This window comes from Camponotus floridanus, unplaced genomic scaffold (assembly GCF_003227725.1).
Source record: "Camponotus floridanus strain SB8 unplaced genomic scaffold, Cflo_v7.5 scaffold17, whole genome shotgun sequence".
Classification (NCBI taxonomy): Eukaryota; Metazoa; Arthropoda; class Insecta; order Hymenoptera; family Formicidae; genus Camponotus; species Camponotus floridanus.
The window spans coordinates 1703529-1727506 of record NW_020229292.1 but is presented as its reverse complement, the minus strand read 5'-3'; the positions used below and the strand labels follow the sequence as shown (position 1 = coordinate 1727506).

Here is a 23978-nt window from a genome sequence, read left to right as displayed (position 1 = left end):
AAATGAATGCATACACAATAGCTCATGATGCTTATTATAACGTAAAAGTAAGTAAATGGATGTTTTTTCATTTAAAATGCTCTTCAACAGTTTTATTCAATATTACTATTTTGAGAAATTCTAAAGAAAAGATCATACAATTTTGTATTAATTGGATTCATTGGATTTATTCCATTAATTTATTTTATTAATAAGTATTTTACGAGTGAGTTACACGAATATTCTTATCGAATAAAAATATAATTGAATTAAATTTCAATGATAAAACGGAATAATAATATCAAATTTATTTTTTGTTGAGATATATTTCATAAAAAGCTGACAGCTATTTTAAACTCTATTGAAGAATAACATTTATATTTTTGTCAAATGTGTTTTTAAATGGTTTGGCTTATTCATGTATAGCCAATATACAGAATATTCAATTTAATCGCTTGGAAAATGAAAACTACCTCGAAACGGTTAAATAAGCAATATTTCTGCCTGACTGAAAGTAATGTTCGATTTTCAGTTCTATACAATTTAAACGCTTTATCATCGATACATCGTTATATTAACAATCTGTCGGATAAAAGACATTGAAACGAAGCAAGTGATTATGTGTCGATATTTGTGCTTTATAGTCCATTGAGTATATGAGTAATTTGGCGCTAATGTTAATATAATGATAGACGGATACGTTAATAGCGTAAGAACAGTAATATAATTAGATATAGTTGCTGCTCATTGACGAAATTAGCTTGAGATATCTATAACTTGTACCATTACGCTTGGAAACGTTTTCAGGAGTTAGGAGAAAGTTTAAAGGGAAATGGACCCTGCGTGCAAACACGGAGAAATTCTCGAGTATCTGGAAAGTACTTACCGCACCTTATGTAGGAAAAGGATGCTGCACAAAGATGCAATTAGCTGTAATCGACTCTAACACGCCATTAAAATTATTTAGTAAAATAGAATGTAACAGTAGTTTGAAACAATACGTGTATATTTTCTTATGGAACATGATTTTATTATAGATAAAATTTATTATAGATTTTAAACATTATTATAGATTTTTTCATAGAGTTTAAAGAATGTTTCTACATTAATCCTGATATAATTTTCAGAAATAAAATAGATAGTAGTGTCTACATCTTGCTTTAATCAATATTTTAGATTTTTGTTTTAAATATACTGCCTTTTAGATCTCAAATTATTGCTTATCATTTCTAAATAATGTTTATCAAATATCGAATTATTAGCGTTAAAAATATAATAAAATATTTAACGTTTTCTTTTTCAAGAACAAAATATCATATTAATATATATCACTTTTTATTAAAATATTGATGTTTCGAAAAAAAGGTGTGTATATATATATATATATATATGTATATGTGTACATATATATATATATATATATATATATATATATATATATAATCCGCAAACAAAAGTCTGCTACGCTTATCGTTTGCGTTAAAAAAACTGCCAAATTGCCCTGGATAAATCCAGAGAATAGAAGTACTAAAAAATATTTTTCGATAAAAAGCAACGCAAAACTCTATGTAATACTAGTCATGATCATGTATATGTGCATATTATAAAATATATTGATCGGATCGAAATGAAAGATCGAGCAGGGTAAACTATTTTTCGCATAAATATTAGCCATCACAGATGATAACTTTAGATCTACATATTCTAAATTACGAAATACGGAAAAATAAATATTATTAATAAATTATAATAAATGTACACATATTAATGTACATTTATTATAATTTATTAATAATATTTGAGCATATTAATAAATTATAATAAATGTGTGCACTATAAGAAAGGTTGCAGGGGTTAAAAATGCTACGGGAAATGCGTTATATATATTAATAAATGGCCGATCACTAAAAAAGTAATCTGCTTTCATGGCGAAGACTTGCCTTCGTAGCAAGGTAGCCGGAAACCAATAACGCTGAAAATTGACTATATCATCTGCGCTCCAGAATGGCAGAAAAAATGATCGATCCGATGATATTGCGTCCGAGATACTCAATATCGTTTTTCCCACTCGCAGTTAACATGTATCTTGATAAAGTTAAATTGAGCTGTACAAAATAGAGTTCAAGAATAAAGAGCTGGATAAAAAAGATCATTTCTGAGTATATTGTTAGTAAAATAATAGAAACAGCTAGCGCATGATTATATTTTTGTGAGAGAAAAAAAAAAATATATATATATATATTTAATTATTTTTTTTCTTAAATTTTGTGGAAACTGTGGAAATTTTAATTATATAGACCAAAAAACGAGAGAAGAGAAATATATACACAGTCTACGATTTATTCAGAAAATATAATACTTCTCCTCTATTCTCTATGTTTATCCTTAAAATATTGCATGTAAAGAAAACGAATGAAAGGAATGTTCTCTTTAGTTTTCAGTATAATTTTCACACATTGTACGAGCTTATTTTGTCGCACAAGTACAAATTATAATATATGAAAGAGAATGTTTAGGTATAGAGAATCTTTTTTTCTATGTATAATTTTTACATTTTCTATGCAAAATTATTCTTTAATAAAAAATGTATAATTTAGATTATATTAATATTTGTATGAATAAGAATGAAATAATGAGAGACTTTTTCCTCTCTTTTTTATATTTCTGCATCATTTTGCAGACACAAATATAAGAAACTATCTGTGAATTCTCTCTCTTTCTTTCTCAAGATAGCTTATAAAGTTACTTAAATCGTCCAACTTTATAGTTCATTCCTTTTTCATTTTTAGGCACTACTGTCATATACATATTTTCATTTTTTTTCAAGCTTAATATATTATTACTCTACATCTATATTGCTTTGCGTCTACATTAGCGTCTACTCGCGCACGAAACATTTCACCTGACTGCATTTAGTAGCACATTGTCAGACGTTACTTCCAGCTGGTGTACGCGCCCAATGTCGCAACGTCCTTAGACGCGCATGTCGAGGTATCTTGAATGAGGCTCAGAGGAAGACGCACCGTCGATTTTGCCTTGCTGGTTCAAACTGAATATTCCTGGTGGAAATCGTCGATTTTCGCCAGAACGCCCAAATGTGTACTCTCACTCTGCCTTTTCCTCTCGCCCTCTCTCTCTTTCTCTCTTCATTATAGACCTCGACAAATTGACACCTTTAATAATGACCTAAGCCTCTTAACTTAGCACGAAATATCAAGCGCAGTCATGCGAGTTGCATTCGGTTCTGGCACAATGGTAAATTCTTGACGAAAGTTCGCGGTACCGCGAAATGGAACTCAATTGTTCCGCACGTTTTCCAATTAGTTCGCTGTGACAGCTCTCGCTCCTCTTCTCGCGTCGTGTTGCCTTTAACTCTCGACGTGAATAAGTCATCGTGGAACTCGTCTCGACGAACATTTTAGTTCGTTGCTTTCAAATTAGAGTTTTTATTATAATTGATTCAATGTAATTCGAAAAATACTTTTTATTGCATCGAGTATACGTAAATTTTCTCATTCATTTTACTAATTTATTTAATAATTTATTTTACTAATTTATTTTACTATTTAATAATTTATTTTACTAATTTATTTTACTATTTAATAATTTATTTTACTAATTTATTTTACTATTTAATAATTTATTTTACTAATTTATTTTACTATTTAATAATTTATTTTACTAATTTATTTTAGTAATTTTGTTTGCAGATTTACGAAAAAAATAATAAGCTAATTTTTGTATAAATTTATGTGTATGTAGATTTGCTAATGTAAGTCTCAATAAAATTGTTTCTCTTTTGTTATAGCTTGGATAGAGATCAACCATTTACCTTCCAACTGGGTGTAGGACAAGTCATCAAAGGATGGGATCAGGGTCTCTTGGACATGTGTGTGGGTGAAAAGAGAAAGTTGACGATACCACCGGAACTTGGATATGGCGAGAAAGGTGCCGGAAACGTTATTCCTGGTGGTATGTAACTTTCTGCTATTTAATTTAATATTTACTATTTTAATTTAATATTTGCTTAGACATATTTGTAGATATTTACATTAAACTTTTGTGCATGCATGTATAAAGTTTTTTATCCTCACTATGTTACAAGATAATATGTATTCAATAAAACTATTAATAAAATAATAATAATAATATAATAATAATGAATAATAATATAATTGATATATAAATACTGCGAATATAATTGTATGTTAAAATATATAAAAAATACGTTTTAATTGCTTAATTACGTTAAAATAATACATGTACACATCAATAGAATATATTATATAAATTGTATCAAAAAATGAAAGTTTTAATGAACAGTTTTAAATAAACAGTTTAAATGTTAAATAATTTCTCTAATACTTACGTTATATAAATATTAATACAGAGGGAATATAAAAGTTTTATTATTTATTCTATATTATTTTTATTTTCGACAGAATTTATTTTATAAGTAGTAAAATTTTAATTCAATGTTTGTATGTGCACATAGATTTTAATTAGTAATTTTATTAAAATTATTTTTTATTTATTTCTTTGTATAAATAAATCTGGCGATTTTTAAATTATCTTTATAATTAAAAATATTTTATGAGGAAAAAGTTGACAATATTTATTTACGCATATTGAGATAGTAATATATAAAATAAGGTTATTTGTTGAATTTTATTAGGAAATTAATTGACTTTCCTTTATATATTTTTTTATATACTATTATAGCATTTCGAGATTGTTATAATATTGTTACAATAATTTCTCTCTTTATTAAATATAATAAAACTATCTTTTCTAACAGAAAATTAAATTTGCAATAAAAATATAATTTAACAATTTACGCGCCTTTTCACGGATTAAGCAATTTCTTCTCATTTAAATCTTTAATTAATTCCTGACAAATTATTTTGAACGTAAAGAATTATAGCGATTGTTTCCCCTTAATTAAAAATTTTTACATTTTACCGTAAGCATCCACGAATAAATGGCGGGTGCTATAATTTCTTCACTTTTTTACACTTGTGACGCAGCTGTCTGTTGCCTCTCTAATTGTAGCGAACTCTACTATCAATCGAGGTACGCGCCAATAGGTGTATATTCGCCAATCAACTGAACTGCAACGGTGTACATTGCGATTAAAAGGCGTCATGCTGACATGGGCATTTTTCAAATTACACAGGGGATCGTTTTTACGTGCGCGATGAGGGGATTAGGGGGAAATAGAGAACTGGAAGAGGAAAGGGAAAGAAGGGGAGTACGCGCTGAGCAATATCAGGCAGGTCGATACAAGGGTAGTCGTTAGTAGCGGAATCGAAGTCAAAAATGCAATTGCACGGAAATCCAATAAAGCATCAACCATTAAATTGAGCACTATTACGCGGCTCTCTACAACCGGCGGAATCAACAGTGATGAACGATTCGCCTCTTTCGCAGCGTAGATAAATCGCCTGTTACGCGCCAGTTTCTCTGCTTATTCGTATTATTTTTTAAATGCAAAATCCGCGAGTTTATTCAGAATCGATACGAGCCTTGACTAGTTGAAATGTAATTGCTCGCAAATCCGTAATTATTAACCGCACTTTTATTGAGGATCATTATGAGGATTTAATCTCAGTATTATGTTAATTATATAAATATACACAAGTATGCATATATATCAATATTAAAATATATAATAATAATTATAATTAAAATATACAATTATATATAATAATAGATAAATAATTAAAATATTAAACTATGTAATTAACAGTTAATTATATTTAGTCCCTGTATGAACATGTAATATAAAAATGAAAAATTAATAAATATAAATATCATATATAGGAAATACATAAATTTTGTCACTTTGTAATCTACAGCCTTCTTATAAATTTATTGCATCATAAAATCATGTTAAATGCCTGCTTTATATTCATTTTCAAACTATCTATATCGGTATCTTTACTCTCGTACAAGTAACAGACAAAGATGAGAAAGACTAAGAGAGAAGGAGACTCGAAATAATTCCATTTAAAATGGTATCATCTCTCTCTCTTTACTTCTCACGTTCAATTTCAACAGCGACACTGGTGCATTATTATTCGCCGTATTAATTTCACTCGTTTAAATAGTGAATAATTAAGCGCCATATTTCATTAGGGCCGGCTTAATCGCGACGGGACCATCCATAATTAATGGCTGGACGTGCCGGGCGCGCGTATGCATTCTCTCTCGCGCCGAACACTTCGTTAGCCCTCCCATCCCTTTCCCCAGACGAATTTGCTGGTCATTGTTATTTCAGATATCTATAGACGCCGTTATTGGCGATCAAATTTCTGTATGCGACGTTATTAGCGATCGGCGAAATGTATGCGTACATATGATTAATTCTGTCACACTTTACGAGCTTAATCTTGATAATGTATTTCATAAATTTTTTTAGTACTATTGAAGAAGTTTTATAATAATGTTAAACAGTCGAGCGTTAATTAATAATATCAATGGTGAAAAAATGTACAAGAGAACATATCATTTAAAAATAATTAATCTTTGATACACCATTTTATTTCTGTAGATTCATCTTTTTTTTGATATAACGCAAACGAATTTTTTTGTTTTTATATAAACTAAACAAATTTTCGTATATAAAATACTCTTTAATATTTTTCGCATATGATATCGTTTACAGATGAATATATGCAAGTAAAATTAATTTTGAAATAGTGAAATATAATCATATATACTTCTATTATGGAATAAACTTGAAAATATAAGATATTTTTCAAATATTTATTTTCAAATATTTATTTTCAGATATTTATAATATATCTATTGATAAAAAGAGATCATTATCGGAGAAGTAAATTAGAATTCGAATAATATAAATGTATCAATAAGATATATATTTTACAAATATATGCAAATACGCGTTGAAATGTATCATTATAAAAAGTTTAATTTTTAGAATTGCACTATTTCTGGAAAAATATTGACTCATTAAGGATATCGAATCGTTAACAAGCGAATATTTGAAGTAATAGCTAAATTAACTTTAATTCACAGATAAATGAAAATATAATGCAATGACTGATATTTAAATTTATAGCATGGATTTGCGCGATATTATCCATCCTTTTACAATTGGATTTCGTTCCTCACACACTTTTTATGATTTTAGTTACAATATTACCTTCTTTTCTTGTTTATCTTTATTATTTTTATAATTTGAGAAAAGCTCTGCATCTTTTCTTCTCTCAATTAGAGATATTTTCATTCACCTCATATATATGTTTTGTCTCTTATATATGTGTTTTGTACATCGTACACGTTGATTTGTGCGATTTGTCGTTATATCGTGCTCGTATTCCTCGTGTATATCATCAAAACGCGTGAAAAGCTTTATCGCCCGACAGCAGATCGATGCGTTCTAAAAATGATTAATGAGTACTTGTCAAATCCAGATTAATAGTATTTCAAAAATGGATAAATCTTTTGACTCGTAAAATGGGAATCTTGTTGCATCCCAATTTGCATCAAAGAGGATTTTCCCAGTGTATTATACGCATTATTCATGATATTAAAAAATACATCTTTTATAACATTTTAATCTTAGCAAAGTGTGGAATAAATAAAATTTCTAGAGGATCTTTCTCATATATGTGTAAATTTTGAAGAAACGAATATTTTCATTAAACTTTGTGATTTTATTCTAAATCGTATAATTAATATCACGCATACTGAGCTTGATAAAATATTTTAGATAAATACACATACATATAGGTATAATAGACACATATTAAAATATAAGTAAAAAAAAGAATTAAATAATTTTAAAAAATTATCTTAATTTAGTGATTTTTAATTGATAAAAATGGATTCTTTATTATATTTAAAAATATTACAGTGATTATATATTATCTATCTATTAAACAAGCAAATTCTTTATTGTTACATTTTCATAATTTATTTACATCATGCAAGTTATTAATTCGAAAAGTAATTGATTTCAGGTGCTACTCTTACATTCGAGGTTGAGCTCATGAACATTAGCGACTCACCACCAACTGCTAATGTTTTCAAGGAAATCGATGCCGACAAAGACAATCAGCTGTCCCGCGAGGAGGTGAGAGCAATGGCAAGATCACTTTAAGTTCTTTTCATTTGGGTCTTTTGTGGTGCTGGTCGTAGAGCTACTTGAATCTCTGATTTCAAGCTATTTGTTTTCATAAACTCGGCTAAATTAATGTGTAGAATATTAATGCAATTTATTTGTATTTTAACCACTTTTGCGTGAATGGTGATAAAAAAAATTTTATGTTATAGAATAATTTATATTTTCATATTTGTATCATATTATAGAAAATATATGTGTGATATGTATAAAATAAAATCACATAAACTTTAATCAGTGCCTGCTGCGAGACGTTACAAAGATTGAAAGTCACAAGTAATTTTTATAGAAATAGAAAAATAAATCATTTTTATAAAAATTGAGAAATAAATTCAAGATTTCCTTTTCCGAGCAAGACGATATTTTGTACTGTAAGAATAATAATATTAATCATACATAATAATTCGCTTCAATCTAATTTACAGCTTAATTTAAAATCTAACACAATTAATTTACATTAACCTGTATATTTCTTTGCATACACTCGCATTATTTTAATCACTTTTAGTTAATTCGTACGTGGTGAACGTTTTCTTTTGTAGGTGAGCGATTACCTGCGAAAACAAGTGATAGAAGCGGAGCAAGCTGGAGCCGGGGAAAATGAAGATGTGAAGAAAATGCTGGCTGATCACGATAAACTCGTCGAGGAGATCTTCCAGCACGAGGACAAGGACAAGAATGGCTTCATCTCCCACGACGAGTTCAGTGGGCCGAAGCACGATGAGCTCTGAAGTCTTTGTCCCGCATCATCGCGTCTCCGAGCGCCCGTTGTCGGCGTCCTCGTCGATCTTGCCGTCGACGACGCCGTCGCGCCCCGCGCCACCACGTGTTCACCTCTGTATAAAATCACCTCTTTGAGTCCCCTCTCGGGGATTCCTGAAGGATCCATTGATCGATCGCCCCGGGCACACGCGTTCTGGAGCTCGCAAGACCAACCGAATTTACCAAACTTTCCCAGCTCGGCCTCACTGACACTCGCAACGCAAGAGGGATGCGACCTTCGGGAATCTCCGGTACTCGTGGAGTCCTACTCGTATCCTTGATTGCAGGAAACCTCCGGCGTAGGTGGACGAGATCGGCAACAAAGCTCGAAAATCCGCAACTAGTTTCGAAAGTGATTTGGAGAAGTCTTTCGAAGCACGAGAGCCGTTCGATGGCTAAATCCATAATTTCAAGATTTTTTTTTTTTTTTGATTTTTCAATCCTCCGGATGTGTGATCTTGAATGGAGGATACGGTTGCACTCGTTCGGAATAGGAATCGCGATGACATCCCGCGAGTCCATCTAATACGCACAGCATTGCTCGAGAACCTATAAAGGGAATCTCGACCGACTTCTATATAATCGCCACCTGAATCTCTCTAATTCTAGCACAATTTACTAGGAACATCTGCAAGTCTTTCATTGTCGCTTAATGATATTTTGTTTTATATTTATCCAAAAACAGGATAAAATTTTATTTCCGACATTTTGTCAGTAATAAGATTTTAAGCAAATATTATTTCAGTTATCTGAAATTGTTTTCGGCAAAATTGGAACGTTTTACGCATTTTTTATGAATTATTTTCATAAATTTTTTATAAATTATTAAAAATAATAAAATCTAATTTATTTTAAATTTTATTAAATAAAATTGTATTTCAACTTTTATTAAATAAAATTGCTATCGATGAGACATAAACTCGCCATCTACTAAATTGTAAAAAATATACGTATCAAATGAATAAAACAATTTTTTAAACAATCAATTCGATTTTAAAACGTTCTGAAAGCAAACGCTTCATGAACATCCATGACAAAATTTTCGCGGATATTCCTAGATAGGCGACATTCCGGCGTGACGACGCTACTGTACATTTTAATACAATATTACAACAAAATAAATGAAAAAAAAAATGCACGAATGCTCGAATGATTGCACTGTCGTGGCGTGAAGTGAAAGGCTGTGTGTGTTCCGCTATATGTATTATATATAAATATAAAGAGAGAAAGAGAGAGATTGTGATGACAGAGAGCGAGAAAAGATATGTGACGGAGAAAGTGTTTTTTCTACATGATTATAAATGTTAGCATAACTCAAAGGCATCGACATATGGTGCTAAAAATCACATACATTCTATCCTATTCTCTCAAAGCTTCCACCAAAACTCCCCTCTCTTTCCCGCCCCTCAATCTCCCTTATCCCAGGCCAAAACGATCCCTTGCTCGAGAATCGCTCGCGCGATATTCACGTTAGGAGACGAGAAGAGGATGACGAGGAAGAAGAGGAGGAAGAAACAACCCCGAGGATGCGCAGTGGAGATAAATGTGGTCGCTCTTACGCGAGCCTCCCCCTATCGTCGCTATCATTATTACATTTTAACTGATGCGTTTTTATTACTACATTATATTGTATGTTGTTAAAGTTGGACGAAGGTTAATAATAAATCATGTGTCTCGAGCACAGTTTGTTATATAACCACCTCTTTCAATTTCTGCATCCCCCGTCTGAATGTTTAATCGCAGCATTATAATTTTTTCGCGTAGAAATCAAATATTATTATAAAAATATATTTTTTATAATACACTTTTTGTGCATCCATCTTAACCAATTAGATTCCGTAGATTATAACTTGGATCAGATTGTGTCGTTTAATATCTGTATTATTTAATTTTTTTTAATCATTGATTACACGTAATAAGAAATTACTTTCTCTGTCTTTCAGAATTTTCTATTTATTTTTTAAATTTTATTTTAAATTGACTTTCGAATAGATAATTGATAATTATTTTTATCATTTATTTAAAATATATAAAAACATAAAAATGAAATATAGAAATTTTTGCATTAAAATTAATATCTTTAATAATTTTTTATTTAATTATTTTAATTATTATTCACAAATTAGAAGATTAAATTCAAACTTTGAAATCTGAGAAATTCTAATATTGATTTATAATAACTATTTAATAATTATCCATTTGTTATTTTATATTTATTATATTGATCATTAACTCAATACACTTACCTCCTTTGTTACAGAAGTTCAACAAATTCGGGGATGAAACGAAAAGAATTGTATTTGAAAAGAGAAGGAAAGAAAGTGGATCAAAATTACAAAAATTCTCATTCATTTATAATGATTTCACATTTTATTTCAAGAAGTATTTCCACAGAAAGATTACAATGATTGCGATTATGCGCCTCTACGAAACGCAATAATAAAATGATGATTAAGATATCTAAGTTGCTAGGCGTGTCGTGCTGTTAGAATTTTACGTTGTCCAGCATATATTGATATGTTCGCTATTTGACAGGAATCATTCTAGAATAATTATTTCGCAAAATAGCAGTTTCTTCGTTTCAAACAAATCGACGCAAAAGCGTCGATTATTCGAATGGTCGGACTTAAAAATCGATCGATAAAAATTCGTCAAGGCACGTGATTTTATATATGATTATCGAGTCGACCCTGTCTCGCGTCCGCGATTCGTGTAAATAGTCAATTACAATTAATATTTAATTGTCGCGCGAATAAGATTCATCTCAACTCCATGAATATCGCTGTCGAATTAGCAGTGATAGATGAATCTGATAATTGGGGTGCTGAGTTGTTGTCCGCGATTTCAAGAAAAATGGTACTCCATAAACTTATATACCTTAGAAGAAAAACAATTCACGCTACTTCGCTAATAATATTAATATAAAATATTTCAGATCTATTTTTTAGTATAAAAATTTTTATACATTAAAGATTCCATTCAAAAAATCTTCACACCAGAGAAAGTAACTTTATCGGGAGAACATGTGCTTGTATATCATTAAATACGAAGGAACTATTGTGACAACTAGTGTAAATTTACACATATCATGCTTCAATTCACCGAATTATCTAAATTGATAAGTTCAAAAGATATTATAAAATGCAATTTCCTCTTGTATCGATATATTTTGAACTTACCTTTACACAATTTTTAATTTCCTTCTATGGCAATTATTCACATTTAACGAAAATAATAATCTGTTGCATAATCAGATGCAACACTTTGTCAGCTTAAATCGCACATATGCAGCATATATCATTATTTATAAGCATTCTTTTATTAAAAATGCTTTTTATTATATATGCTCTATTATGTAGGCAACACGATACTTCTTATACACGCAAAATAATAAAATAACTCTTTTTCATTCTCAATTGTTTCTATAATTGTTCCACAATGAGTGCAATTCCTACTCAAATTTCTTTCAATTTATTTCTCTACGAGATGACTAGGCCGTAACCGAATTCAAATGTGCCGATTATCAGCTGATCGATTGATTACTCAACAACTCAGCATCTCATTTTCTTATTTATTCATTTCTATCACCTCCGATCGCGTATAATATCTAAAATACATATGTAAGCAACGCGCGTATAACTTTCAACAAGAAAATAAGACAACATAGAGAAAATCCTACGAAACCACGTCGTGAAAGTTTTCAGAAATTTTAGAAGTAAAGAAAGTTTGTTTCGTGAAACACAGAAATTTCCCTACAAGACAGAGAGACATAACTAGGAAATCTACAAAAGGTAGAGAAATTCTTATAGAGTCTCTAGTACATAAGAGATATCTTCCTTTGCACGCGAACGACGCGAAGAGGAACCCATTCACTTAATCATTCTTAAGCCTAAATCACCGATTAATATTTGCCTAATTCATTCAGACGAGACACATTTTTTTTTCATTATTCCTTTACTTATTATTTCTTGATAAATCGAATGACAGAGGTGCATATGCACGAAGTGCACGCGAGGGGCTTAACGCGAGTATCAAACTCGACGACATGTCACGGAGTCGTGTCATTCGACTTTGGAGCATCCTGATAATAAAACGGCGGACAGGATCCTATAGCCGAGATCTCGACGGGGATCGCGATGTTTTCACCGAGCTTCTGCCCCTTCGCGATGTCGACGTCTCCCTTCGTCCCACGTTTTTCGTGAGAGCATGTCGTGATCTTCGAGTATTATCACAGTCAGTAGCCCTTGATGTAGGCGGCGATGTGCTTTTTCTCCTCCTCTGAGAGACCGTTCTTTAGCGTTCTACGCACTGAAAGAGAAGGTAACATAGTGGCTGGCGCCAAAAACACTTTTCATGTTGTTATATAAGCAAATGTGGTGTAAGTCGCTTTTCTTGTCGCTTTTAACTCACACATCTCTTTTAAGTATTTTACATGTATAATAATGTAAAAGAAATTTCTTGTCTTTTATTATACCTTTTCATAAATACGAAAAGTCTCTCGTTAATTTATGTATTAAAATAGAGAGAAATATTTTGACATTTTAAATTTTCAAAAATTTAAATATTCGACAAATTATTACACCTGACACCACCTCTGCTTAGAATCCTCTAAATTATCTATTGGAAACTTTTCCCAATTAAAAATTCCCAAGATGAGATAAGCAATAGTAGTAGAAAAGTCACAATTGAATTTAACAAGCTATTTAACGCATTTGCATTGCATTTTAGACTTGATGTCTTTCATATTATTTGCACATTCACAGTGTTTATAAATTAGCTTCAATATAATATGACGAAGGATGTAAAAAATGATGAGTATTTTAAAAGCGTATTATAAATATTATATAAGTATTATAATGTACTATTGCAACAATCCAAGAAGCATGCTGCAAAAGTTAGAGAAAAATATAGCTGTGTTATAATTTTATTTATAATATTATTATGATCCTCGTGTGTCGCATGAACGTTTTTATGTCGATTCACGTCGTAATGCACTAGTATCTCTTAGGAAATCGTATTAACGTTTAATTAACGAGTTGCAGATGTTTGCTCAAGGTTAATTTCATACGTAATTTTTTTCAAAACAATTCTTAATTCTTAATAATTTATCTATTGCGTGCAATAGCAGCAATTTTTACATGAATCCTGCAAGGATATATTACGATTTAATTTTGAGTTATGCATATGAATTTTCTGATTGCCAGATTTTGACATATATATATTTCCTATTTATAATTTGTTTTGTTTAATATATATTAGTATTGGCTAATATTATGATTCTTTCAATTACGCGTGAAGAAGATATATAAATTAATTAATTTAGCTTAACACAAAGGAAGAAAAACTTGAATCCATTGAACATAATCAAAATAATATAAATATCAAAATAATATAAATATCAAAATATCAAAATAATATAAATATCAAAATAATGTAAATAAAAAAATTAATTGACAATTATAACATATCAGATGTTAATTTTCCTGTTTCATATCGATGAAAATGTTAGCATAATCATTTGAGATATTAATAGTAACATTGATAAGTATGTATGTCGGAATTATGTTCATTTGTATCATGCTATTTTGATCATAAATAATTAACCAGGAGTTAATTTGCCATTTTGGAGATTAATCATGTAATGATTGTTCATACATTCAATAGTAAATAAATCATTTCACAACTATGAAAGGAATGTATATTGCTATACCTAGGAAATTATTGTAATCAATGTAAAATTTTCCAAAAAAAAGTACTAATCGCAATAACAGAATATTTTAATTATACATAAATTCTATTTCTACAAATTCAAAACTAAAATAAATATATAAAATAAAATACACTTATTAAAACTTTTTGTCACAACGATAAAAATACTAATTTATATATAAGGCAGAAATTTATTTTATTAAGAAATATACATTTTTAAAAATATATTTGAAAATTAATAATTTTTAAAAATATAATTAAAAATATTAAAAGAAGAAGGAAAAGTAGAAATATTATATTTTATTTCGTAAATTATATATTTCTATATAATAATTCTATATAATAATTGTTTTTAAATTTTATATTGTACAAAGCACTATAAAAAAATATTGTGATTTAATAAAGAAAATTTAATAAAGAAAATTGTGGTAATACTTTAAATTCACTGATATAATTATGATCTCAGATTTTATATTTTAAATTGTTATATCAATAAATGGTAAAATTTAAAAAAAATATATATAATGTATGTGTGTAAAAAAAATACGCGATAGTATGCAAAAAAAATCAACAATTTCAATTACGTATTTGATTCTCATTAAGATTAATTCTGGTTATTAAAGACAGTCACGAATTAGCGCATTATCTTGTGATTGCGGTTTTATTATTTCGTAAATATAAGATCGATTGTAACGAACGTGAATATATCTACTCGGAAATAACGATATTATCATCGCGGACCCTCGATATCGATACCAATGTCTTTGATCTGGTATCATGTAACAAAGGAGTCTTTCGATACGACTGTAAACTAAACAGAATTGGACGTATATTTTCTTCCTTGAACAATTACCTGCTATTTCTTTGATCCTTCTCGTTATCCTTACAGTCGCATTTGCGTTTTCCATAAAGAGAAAATCCATACATATTATAATTCTCTTCTTCTTACTGTAAGGCTGATAATGATATTTTAACTCAAAATATTTATAATATTTTGAGTTAAAATATCATATCAGATAAAATTAACGTAACTAAAATATTTTTATACATAAAATTTCAATAATATTTAAATTAACCAGCTCATAAAAGATTATGCAGATTATAAATAAAATAAATGTCATCCTTGAAAAATTCATGTAAATATTTTTGTACAATTATGTCACTGATAAATTATCAAAATATTAGCAGCGATATTTTAGTCTTTCCATTATAATCGAATTCTTATTCTTTCGTAAATTTTAATTTTTCCATAAAAGGTACCATACGTAATGCCTAATATTTTATCTCCCCTTCCTCGCTATTGTCGTTAGAATCGATGGAACTTCGTGTCGTGTGGCGTTCCAATTTAATGTTGCAGTTAAATCGCTCGTGCTCCAACGACTTTACAAACACAAAATCCGAGAGCTGATTATTTGGTGTGTTACGTGGGGATGTCACGTATGTTACGTAAACGCACGCAATTTATACGCGTCGTGCCGTGAACGTGTCGTTAATGAAATGTAAACCAATTACACTCAGTGTTCGCTTCAATCAAATATCTTTCCTAGCTTTTGCATGAATTTGATAATAACGGACAAATTCTCACTGTGTATGAGCAAATGCGATTATTATGCTGCAATACGGTATTGCTAATTAATACAGTAGCATTGTTATAGATTGTCCGCTTTATTGGCAATTAATCACTGAAAATGATGTATTTTAAATAACAATTTGTAATTGTAAATATATTTCATAATTGCATTCTTTGTAAAGTTCTTTATATAACTAAACACGCGCGTAATAAACATTTATTCGTCGTTTCAATTTTTAGCCATCATAATAGTAATGATAAAAATTTTTAGATTAGCAAATGTTAACATTTTAATAAATATGATATTTAATTATAATATTAGAAATTTTTATAAATATCACAAATCCCTCGATTGAATATTCAATATTAAATTTAAAAAATTTTTTGAAATATTATATATCATATTTTAAAGATATTAGAAAATAAAAATTAATACATAACTTTTTTAATGAAATTAATTTTGTGGAAAGTTATAATTACAGTTTCCATTTTCCGATTTTAATCTCCTTCACGGCAACAATTACTATAATGAATAAAAAATCAAGCTATAGATTGATAGTTTATGTTCGACATAATGTTAGCGTGGTAATGAAAATCATAGTTTATGCTCAGACGATCGCACATCGATAAATCATTCCGCGCCAATCCAGGCATGGCACATCAATAATTTCGCTAGCTAGCGAACTTCTGTATTGCATGGATCGATGCGAACACTCTGCAGGCACCTTCTGCAGGTCAGACTTTGATGTGCTTCGAGTAACAAGAAGACTCAACATCTTAAGATTATTAAAAATAAATTCATTCGTCGACCGCTTTTCAATAGATTCATCTTAAGCACTCCGCAGCACATTCAAGAAGCATCATTTTTCATTCAAAGAAATTTTTATCTATCTTGAATTCTCCTCCCTCCCCTTCTAGAATCAATCCGATATTTTTTCAGAATATATATAATTGTGTTGTAATAAAAATTTATATAATTGTGTTGTAATAAAAATTTTTCTAACTATAAATAATCTATAGCCACGTGTTTCTTAACGACCTATTTTTTAGAGAGCGAAATTAAATGTAATCTTTTTACATATCAAAACTTTTTACATAATAAGTTTCCTTATGAAGGCTATAAGATAAATTGAGATTGCGTGATTTTCACAGAAATACTTCGATAAGGGGTAATCAGAATACAGTTTTCGCTAAAAATTATATTTATAAATATGCATGTGCGTGTCCATATATGTATTTATACATATGTACGAGTATGGGAAGAACATTTGTATCGAGCTTTAAATGCAAATAGATGAAAAGCGTGGTGGGCTTATACCAGGCGTCGCAAGTTTGCATGCAAGAGGGACATTCGCATTGCGTAAGTCTCTATTAAGTCGAGAAACTTAGACACCAACGGCTCCGTTTAGAAAGCGAACTTTTTACTTATCCTCTTCCCCTCCCACGCCTCCTGCCGACGAATTTAGCCTCACTTATGCATATTATGGGCAACTCAAATTGCACAAAGTTCAAGGCGTATGATCTTAACGTATTCGGTTATCCAAAAGCAAAGTCTCAAAGTTTTGAAATAGCTTTCAGCTTTTCGCGAGAAGCAGTCGTAGCATAAATATGCATCCTATTATAATTTAATTTCCCAAATAATCAAGGTATATTTGTGAGACTTGAGTTGTATTTTATATTAATGCACATTCCTTTTAATAGAATCATAATTTCCTTGAACTTCATTAAATTTCGATTTCTCTCTGATTGTTATGAATTAAAAGAGGTGAAATTAAACAACACGATTACATAATTTTAATTGCTTACAACTATACAATTTTCAATTAAAATTTTCTGAATAAAGTAAAATACAAATAATTCAGAACGAATTAATTTAGTAAGAGAAATGCGAATCCCCCCATTAAAAATATCATCAATCTTATTAATGATTGATAATAATTTTATTAATAAGCCACGAAATCAATATATTAATAAAACTACCTTAAATGTTAGAAGAAAATGCGGATGAAAAATCATGCAAATAATGCATGCCATGCTGGGTGAAAGAAGGCCGTAAAGGGGAAACCTTAAAAAGCACTAAACCTTAATCGCAGAGATCACGAAACCTGGCCCATCAGGGTTGATACCCCTCCGGCGTAGTGTTGTTCTCTCGGGTGCGCGATCGCTTCACTGTCGGACAGAAAGAAGAGAGACGCAAGAACGCTAGGCCACCCCGTTAGCAAGCCATTGTTGCTAATATTAACTGAAGTAAAGTTATCCGAGCGTGCCTAATTTCAGAGTAGTGATTGGATCCACCGGATTAGTGATCGGAGATGAAAGTGAATCGAGACCATCACCGCAGATCCCGTGACAGTTCCATCAAAGAAGGATAATTGGGCAAAGAACAAATCGAAATGAAGGAGAAGAAGTAGGATAGACTCTCCACCCCCGAGAAATACTTTTGGAAAGTCGTTTACAGGCCGAACATGCTGTCGTAATGACGAATGTTATCTTTTATAGTTAATAATTTTTCATGTGTGTCCACTGTATTACTGTGTTTAAAGATTAATTTTCTCTTCTAATCCCATAAATTATTACACAACCATTATTACCAGCGAAGATTTCTTTTCGAGACCTTAATAAGAATTTTTATTTTTTCGAAAAAATATTCTCATATATTTATAACTTTTGTAAATATTATATTTATAAATATTGTTATATATTTATAAAACTTATTTAAATATTGTTATATATATTTATAAAACTTTTCCTTGAATGAGAGAATTATATCTAACAATATATTCATATGTTTATGTTCATATTGATTATATTACATAAATGTCGAGAAATTCGAAACTTCCACACAAAATCAAACAGAAAAATCGTTTCCGATTATCGAAATATGAATCGGTTCTATTCGAATTAAATATTAAATACGCCATTTTTCCTCTCAACAATGACGAAACGAAAATATCTCGATTCGTTCGAGCGCATATTGAACTCGGATTTATCATAGGTATCGCGGGGGGGAAAGATCGATCAATGCATTCGGCGATCGGATTACACCGAGATTTACACGCCATCGGCTCAGCAGCAAGGATTATTTCGACTTTCTACGTATCGAGAGATCGATCAACGTTCCGACAAAACAAAAACGTAGGAACGATATAATCTACCGGTATTGTTACGATGGTGTTATATTATTTTTGCTGAATTTTTCGTTGTGATTTTTTCGTTGTCAGATTTACGTTCGTAAATGTATGTACATGTACGTTGTAAACTTTGATCTTTCAGTCGTAAATGTAATTATCAGCGAAATTTCTTTCTGACTGACAAACAAAATCTGCTCAGGTGTGTGTGTTGTCTATATAATATTTATATATCAGTATTATAAGATTTATGCCAAATTTCAGAAGCGTTCGTTTAGGATATTTTTGTATAAAATTTAACTAAATTTTTCTCTAGATAAATTTTAATTTGATGTTTAATTATTAAAATAATTAATATTGAGAACTGAAGGCTTTAAATAATTCAATTAATATAATTTTATTCTAACTAATTAATAATAAAATGTATTTTTCAATTTCAAGTTTATTCGAATAAGAATTGATTATCTAGAATTGAATAAATAATTAAAATGTTTTAGCATATTGTGTCTCCTCTTCTCTTTTCTTTTTTTTTAATTATTGTAAATTAGAAAAGCATTTCAAATTAAAAAATATATACATGCATATCTGAAATTTTAATTTATATGAATTATTTATATTTACTTTATGCATTATGCATGTGTTCATTTATATACATACTTATAAATATGTATAATATTGTATTTGTGCAATTTTCTCTAATTACACTTTATTATTATGTGTAATTTTATGTTATATATTGCAACACCTAATTTAAAAATATTGTCCAATTCATCTCATAGAAAATTTTTAATTGAATACAGACCTAAATTAATTAGAATTTCGTATCAATTTACAGAAGTACGTTAAGATAGATAAACGAGCTCGAATATTGAGATAGAGATAGAGAGATCGGTGCTAATAAAGTGCATAAAAGATACAAAAAAGATCGAATCAACGACACGCGTACGATCGCATGTTCGATCTAGGGCGTCGACGCCGACATTTCCAAACTTCTCGCTTATCGATCGACTCCGGTGACCCCACAGCTCTATTCGTGGACCAACCGTTTTCAATAATGTATACTGCGTACCGGATAATTCAAGGCCCTTGTGGCATCGAAAGTTATTGGAAAATTTTACGGTGAGCACCGTATTTCAGTGTTTCCTGTTGCCAATGAAACTTCAATGTCGAATTTTCACGTTGCTTGTAAATTCCCGTTTCGTTGGAAATTTATATATTAAATTATACACGCGTATATATATACAAAGAAAAAAACAACAAATTATTAACTAAAATCATATTTGAGAATGTATTATTATATTAATTAATAATTTGCTAATTTCTTAAATTATTACATATTATAATAATATTATAATAATATATTATAATATATTATATATTATATATATATAATATATTATAATAATATATAATAATTATATAATATTACATATTATCTTGATACTTAAAATATCATTTTGTGATATGTATATTGTAATATTTAATTACGATAAAAAAATCTATGTTGCATCCACAAATAGGCTGTCGTATAGGAATCCACTACCGATTGATAGATCGATTCCGCGACCGGAAATCGTTCGATAAAGAGGAGAATCTTGGTGCATGGTGCTGGGATCACACTTACAAGACTTACGATCGGCGTGTCTGGTCCTCTTGCGCTCGCGTGGCGTGGTTCTCGTGGCTGGTGTTTTCGTCGCGGTTTTTACCAGAGACTCCAACAGCTCGTCAACACCATCAGCCAAATTACCGTTACTGCTTTCATCTCTGAGCACCGGACCCAGTGGAATTATACGTCCTAAAACAAATTTTTTTTCCTCCTGCTCTGATAATCTATAAAATTTCTTTCAATAATTTCGTCTTCTTAAGATATCTCCACATTTCTGCGTTATTCATGTAAAGTATACTTTGCAAATGTTCATAGTATTTATTTGTCAGAAATTTGAATTTATTAGTCCGTTTTTGAATGAATTTTTATTAGTCCGTTTTTGAATGAATTTTTCTCTCATAAATCTAGAATTTCTGTGTATTTTCGAGGATTTATTTCGCGAAACGAAACTTCGTTAACAATAAAACTTGTGCATGTATTATGGCAATGGTCTCAGGTGTTACTTTCAACCATCCTCACAATTCAAAGATAGATTTTCGCGTTTATTCATGCAGAATAATCCTCAAAAAGATGCTTAACAGAGACAACTCTCTATTTGAAAAGTGTATCTACAGAATTCGTCTTCCACATCGTCTCACTATCTTATTTTCTACAGTCATCCCGTTCAGTCCGCAGGGCAGTAACTTTGAAACTGTCAAATGCACAGAATTTCTTTTACAGAGCTTCTTTCAAACTCGTCCCAGAAAAGCTATCATGGCGGTAGTTCCACTCTCGATACAAGAGTTGTGGAAAAGGAGATGAGATAGAAAAAGGGTGAGAGGGTGGTAATAGAATTTTCATGGACGAAGCAAAAAGTGTAAAGAAAAGTCCTTCAGTCTCGCTTATTACGCGTTCTTTGATGGTCAATCTACACAATTCATTTCCGTGATTATTCTATCGTGAGGAATGTTAAACGCTATCAAATGATTTCCTGTTCGCTGGTTTGATACGGATCCTGATAATGCTACATTTTACATACTTTATGTATTCATTGCATAAGATTGGAATGAATAATACAATAGAATTCTGATTATAAAGGAACAAGCTGCGAAAATATGTAAATACGATTTTATTTAATCTAAAGAAACTCGATTAAAATAACGTAAAAATCATAAAATCAAACAGCATAAAATCATAAAATCGCATATCTAATATTAAATTAAATCAAATATCACTATTTTATATAAAAATACAGTTACTAATTATATTTATAACTTTGATAACATTTCGATTTTGAAATACATGAATAGAGTTTGAAGCGTGTTGTTAAAAAAATCGCGAAATTAAATAAATTAATATTATATTAATATTATTCCAAAAATCGTTTCACTTGTAATTTCATTCTTTTTCATACGTTTTTTATTAGCACAAAAATTAATCTTTAAAAAGATATTGCAAAAAACAAAGACACGTTTGCGACGAATTTTCGCAAAAGAAACAATTTCGAATTCCTCGTCACTATTATTAGCTAATCAAATTAGCAATTATTGTCGCACAATTCACGAGGTTTTTAGTTGGAGCTATCAAGACTGCCAAGAGGATCGTCACATCCAGCTAGATATGCCTGCGCGACTTAGACGGGACGTTTAGATATTTTATGTCGGAGCATGCACGGGAATAAAGAGGAGAAAAGTTATGATGGCCACAGCCGTGGTAATGCACATGAGTGGTTAGGTTTACGAGCCGTACAGGACTGAATGGGCACCAGCCCTTGTTCCCCGAGTCGGTCCAATCCTCCGCGTACCTCTCTTCTGCGAGAAGAGAAGGAAATAAAAATTCCACGTTTCCTCAAGAAAGTGATGATCCGCGCTTACAAGGTAATATAGTCTTACGAGATCCAGGCGTGTCAGTCGTTTCTGTTGGATCTTCTCCCCCCTGGAATAGCTTTTGCGAGGTTTTGCTCATAAGTAATAGAGATAGATCTTTGTAAAGTGTGGATGGATTCCCCGATCTTAAATTGAATATCTGACTGCCGCATTCATCGCGATAAGATATAATTATAATACTTCAAGTATTTAACAAAAACATGAATAGAAATAAAATATCTTGGGATGTTACATTAAAGTAAAAGTAGAGATATTCATAAACGTGCTTTAATTAAATCTATATAATTCTGTAATTAATTAATAGTCAGTCTCTTAGCATTGATTTTAATTTTCATGATTATGCTTTTTAAAAGAAATTGAATTTATAAAAACTTAAGTTCCAATCTTCCCATGGAAGTAGACAAACTTCGGAAGTAGAACCAATTTGCAATATTATTCTTAGTACCAAAAAATATATATTTGCTAATTGAATTCGATAAATAAATTATTTATGATAAATTATTTATAATAACGGGTGACAGATAGAATAGCTGAAGAAAATATAATAAATTGAATATAACGAATATAAAACTTGTGACAATAAGGTCTTTCTGTGCGAATGCTAGAAATGAATTTTTTAGAAGCTGTTATTCACGACTCTTATATACACTTCTCTCCGCGTTGACTCGAATAACATGCACGTCGCTTCGAAATATTCCCTCTGAAAGTTAACTACTTTTGCATTCTGCTCCCCCGAGACGACGTTATCATCTTACGTAACGACGCATAAAGCGCGATGAAGAATGAATGGAACAAAAAATTCCACTCAAGTTGAAATTTCCCTCCCAAGAATGCGGAATTTTACGAAACAACCCCCGACTGCGCCGAAGACATCTTATCTCGACGCCTCGCGCAATGATAATGCTACTTACAACGCCGAGTTTACATTTACACTCGACTCTCTTAACGGGCGCGACGAATGATACAAGCGGCCTCAAACATTTCGCAGTCGCGAATTTCGAGCGAGAAAATTCAAGTCGCATAAAATGGAGAACAAGTCCCTGCGCTATGAAGATAACGAACAGAGACTTGCGCACCGGGGCAAGTTTCACGTTCCGCTAAACACGAGGGGAAAGGACGAAGAAAGGAACTCGGATCCTTCCGCGAACGCGCCGTATAATCACGAGGACGGCGACGCATTTACTTCTCGTTTTCCGGTAATGTCGTCAAA

At 30.5% G+C, this 23978-nt stretch overlaps 2 protein-coding genes across 7 annotated transcripts in view; one reads left to right on the top strand and one right to left on the bottom strand.

Annotated features, from left to right (window-relative positions):
* Positions 1 to 9055, top strand: part of LOC105251012 (FK506-binding protein 2) — a 66106-nt gene extending 57051 nt beyond the window's left edge. The window contains exons 2-4 of one of the 2 annotated variants that reach the window (XM_011257489.3): positions 3788 to 3951; positions 7968 to 8092; positions 8671 to 9055. In XM_011257489.3, the coding sequence (XP_011255791.1) occupies positions 3788 to 3951; positions 7968 to 8092; positions 8671 to 8859 (478 nt within the window). In that variant the 3' untranslated portion in view covers positions 8860 to 9055. The remainder of the gene's footprint in view (positions 1 to 3787; positions 3952 to 7967; positions 8093 to 8670) is intronic. The other variant, XM_011257491.3, reaches the window with a different exon arrangement.
* Positions 9056 to 12135: 3080 nt separating this feature from the next.
* Positions 12136 to 23978, bottom strand: part of LOC105251013 (FH1/FH2 domain-containing protein 3) — a 186536-nt gene continuing 174693 nt past the window's right edge. For 2 of the 5 annotated variants that reach the window (XM_025407328.1, XM_025407333.1), the window contains 2 exons: positions 20922 to 21092; positions 12136 to 13198 (listed from right to left, as the gene is read on the bottom strand). In XM_025407328.1, coding sequence (XP_025263113.1) covers positions 13125 to 13198; positions 20922 to 21092 — 245 coding nt within the window. In that variant the 3' untranslated portion in view covers positions 12136 to 13124. Of the gene's footprint in view, positions 13199 to 18251; positions 18339 to 20921; positions 21093 to 23978 lie in introns of all 5 variants that reach the window. The other 3 variants (XM_025407330.1, XM_025407329.1, XM_025407331.1) reach the window with 3 other exon arrangements.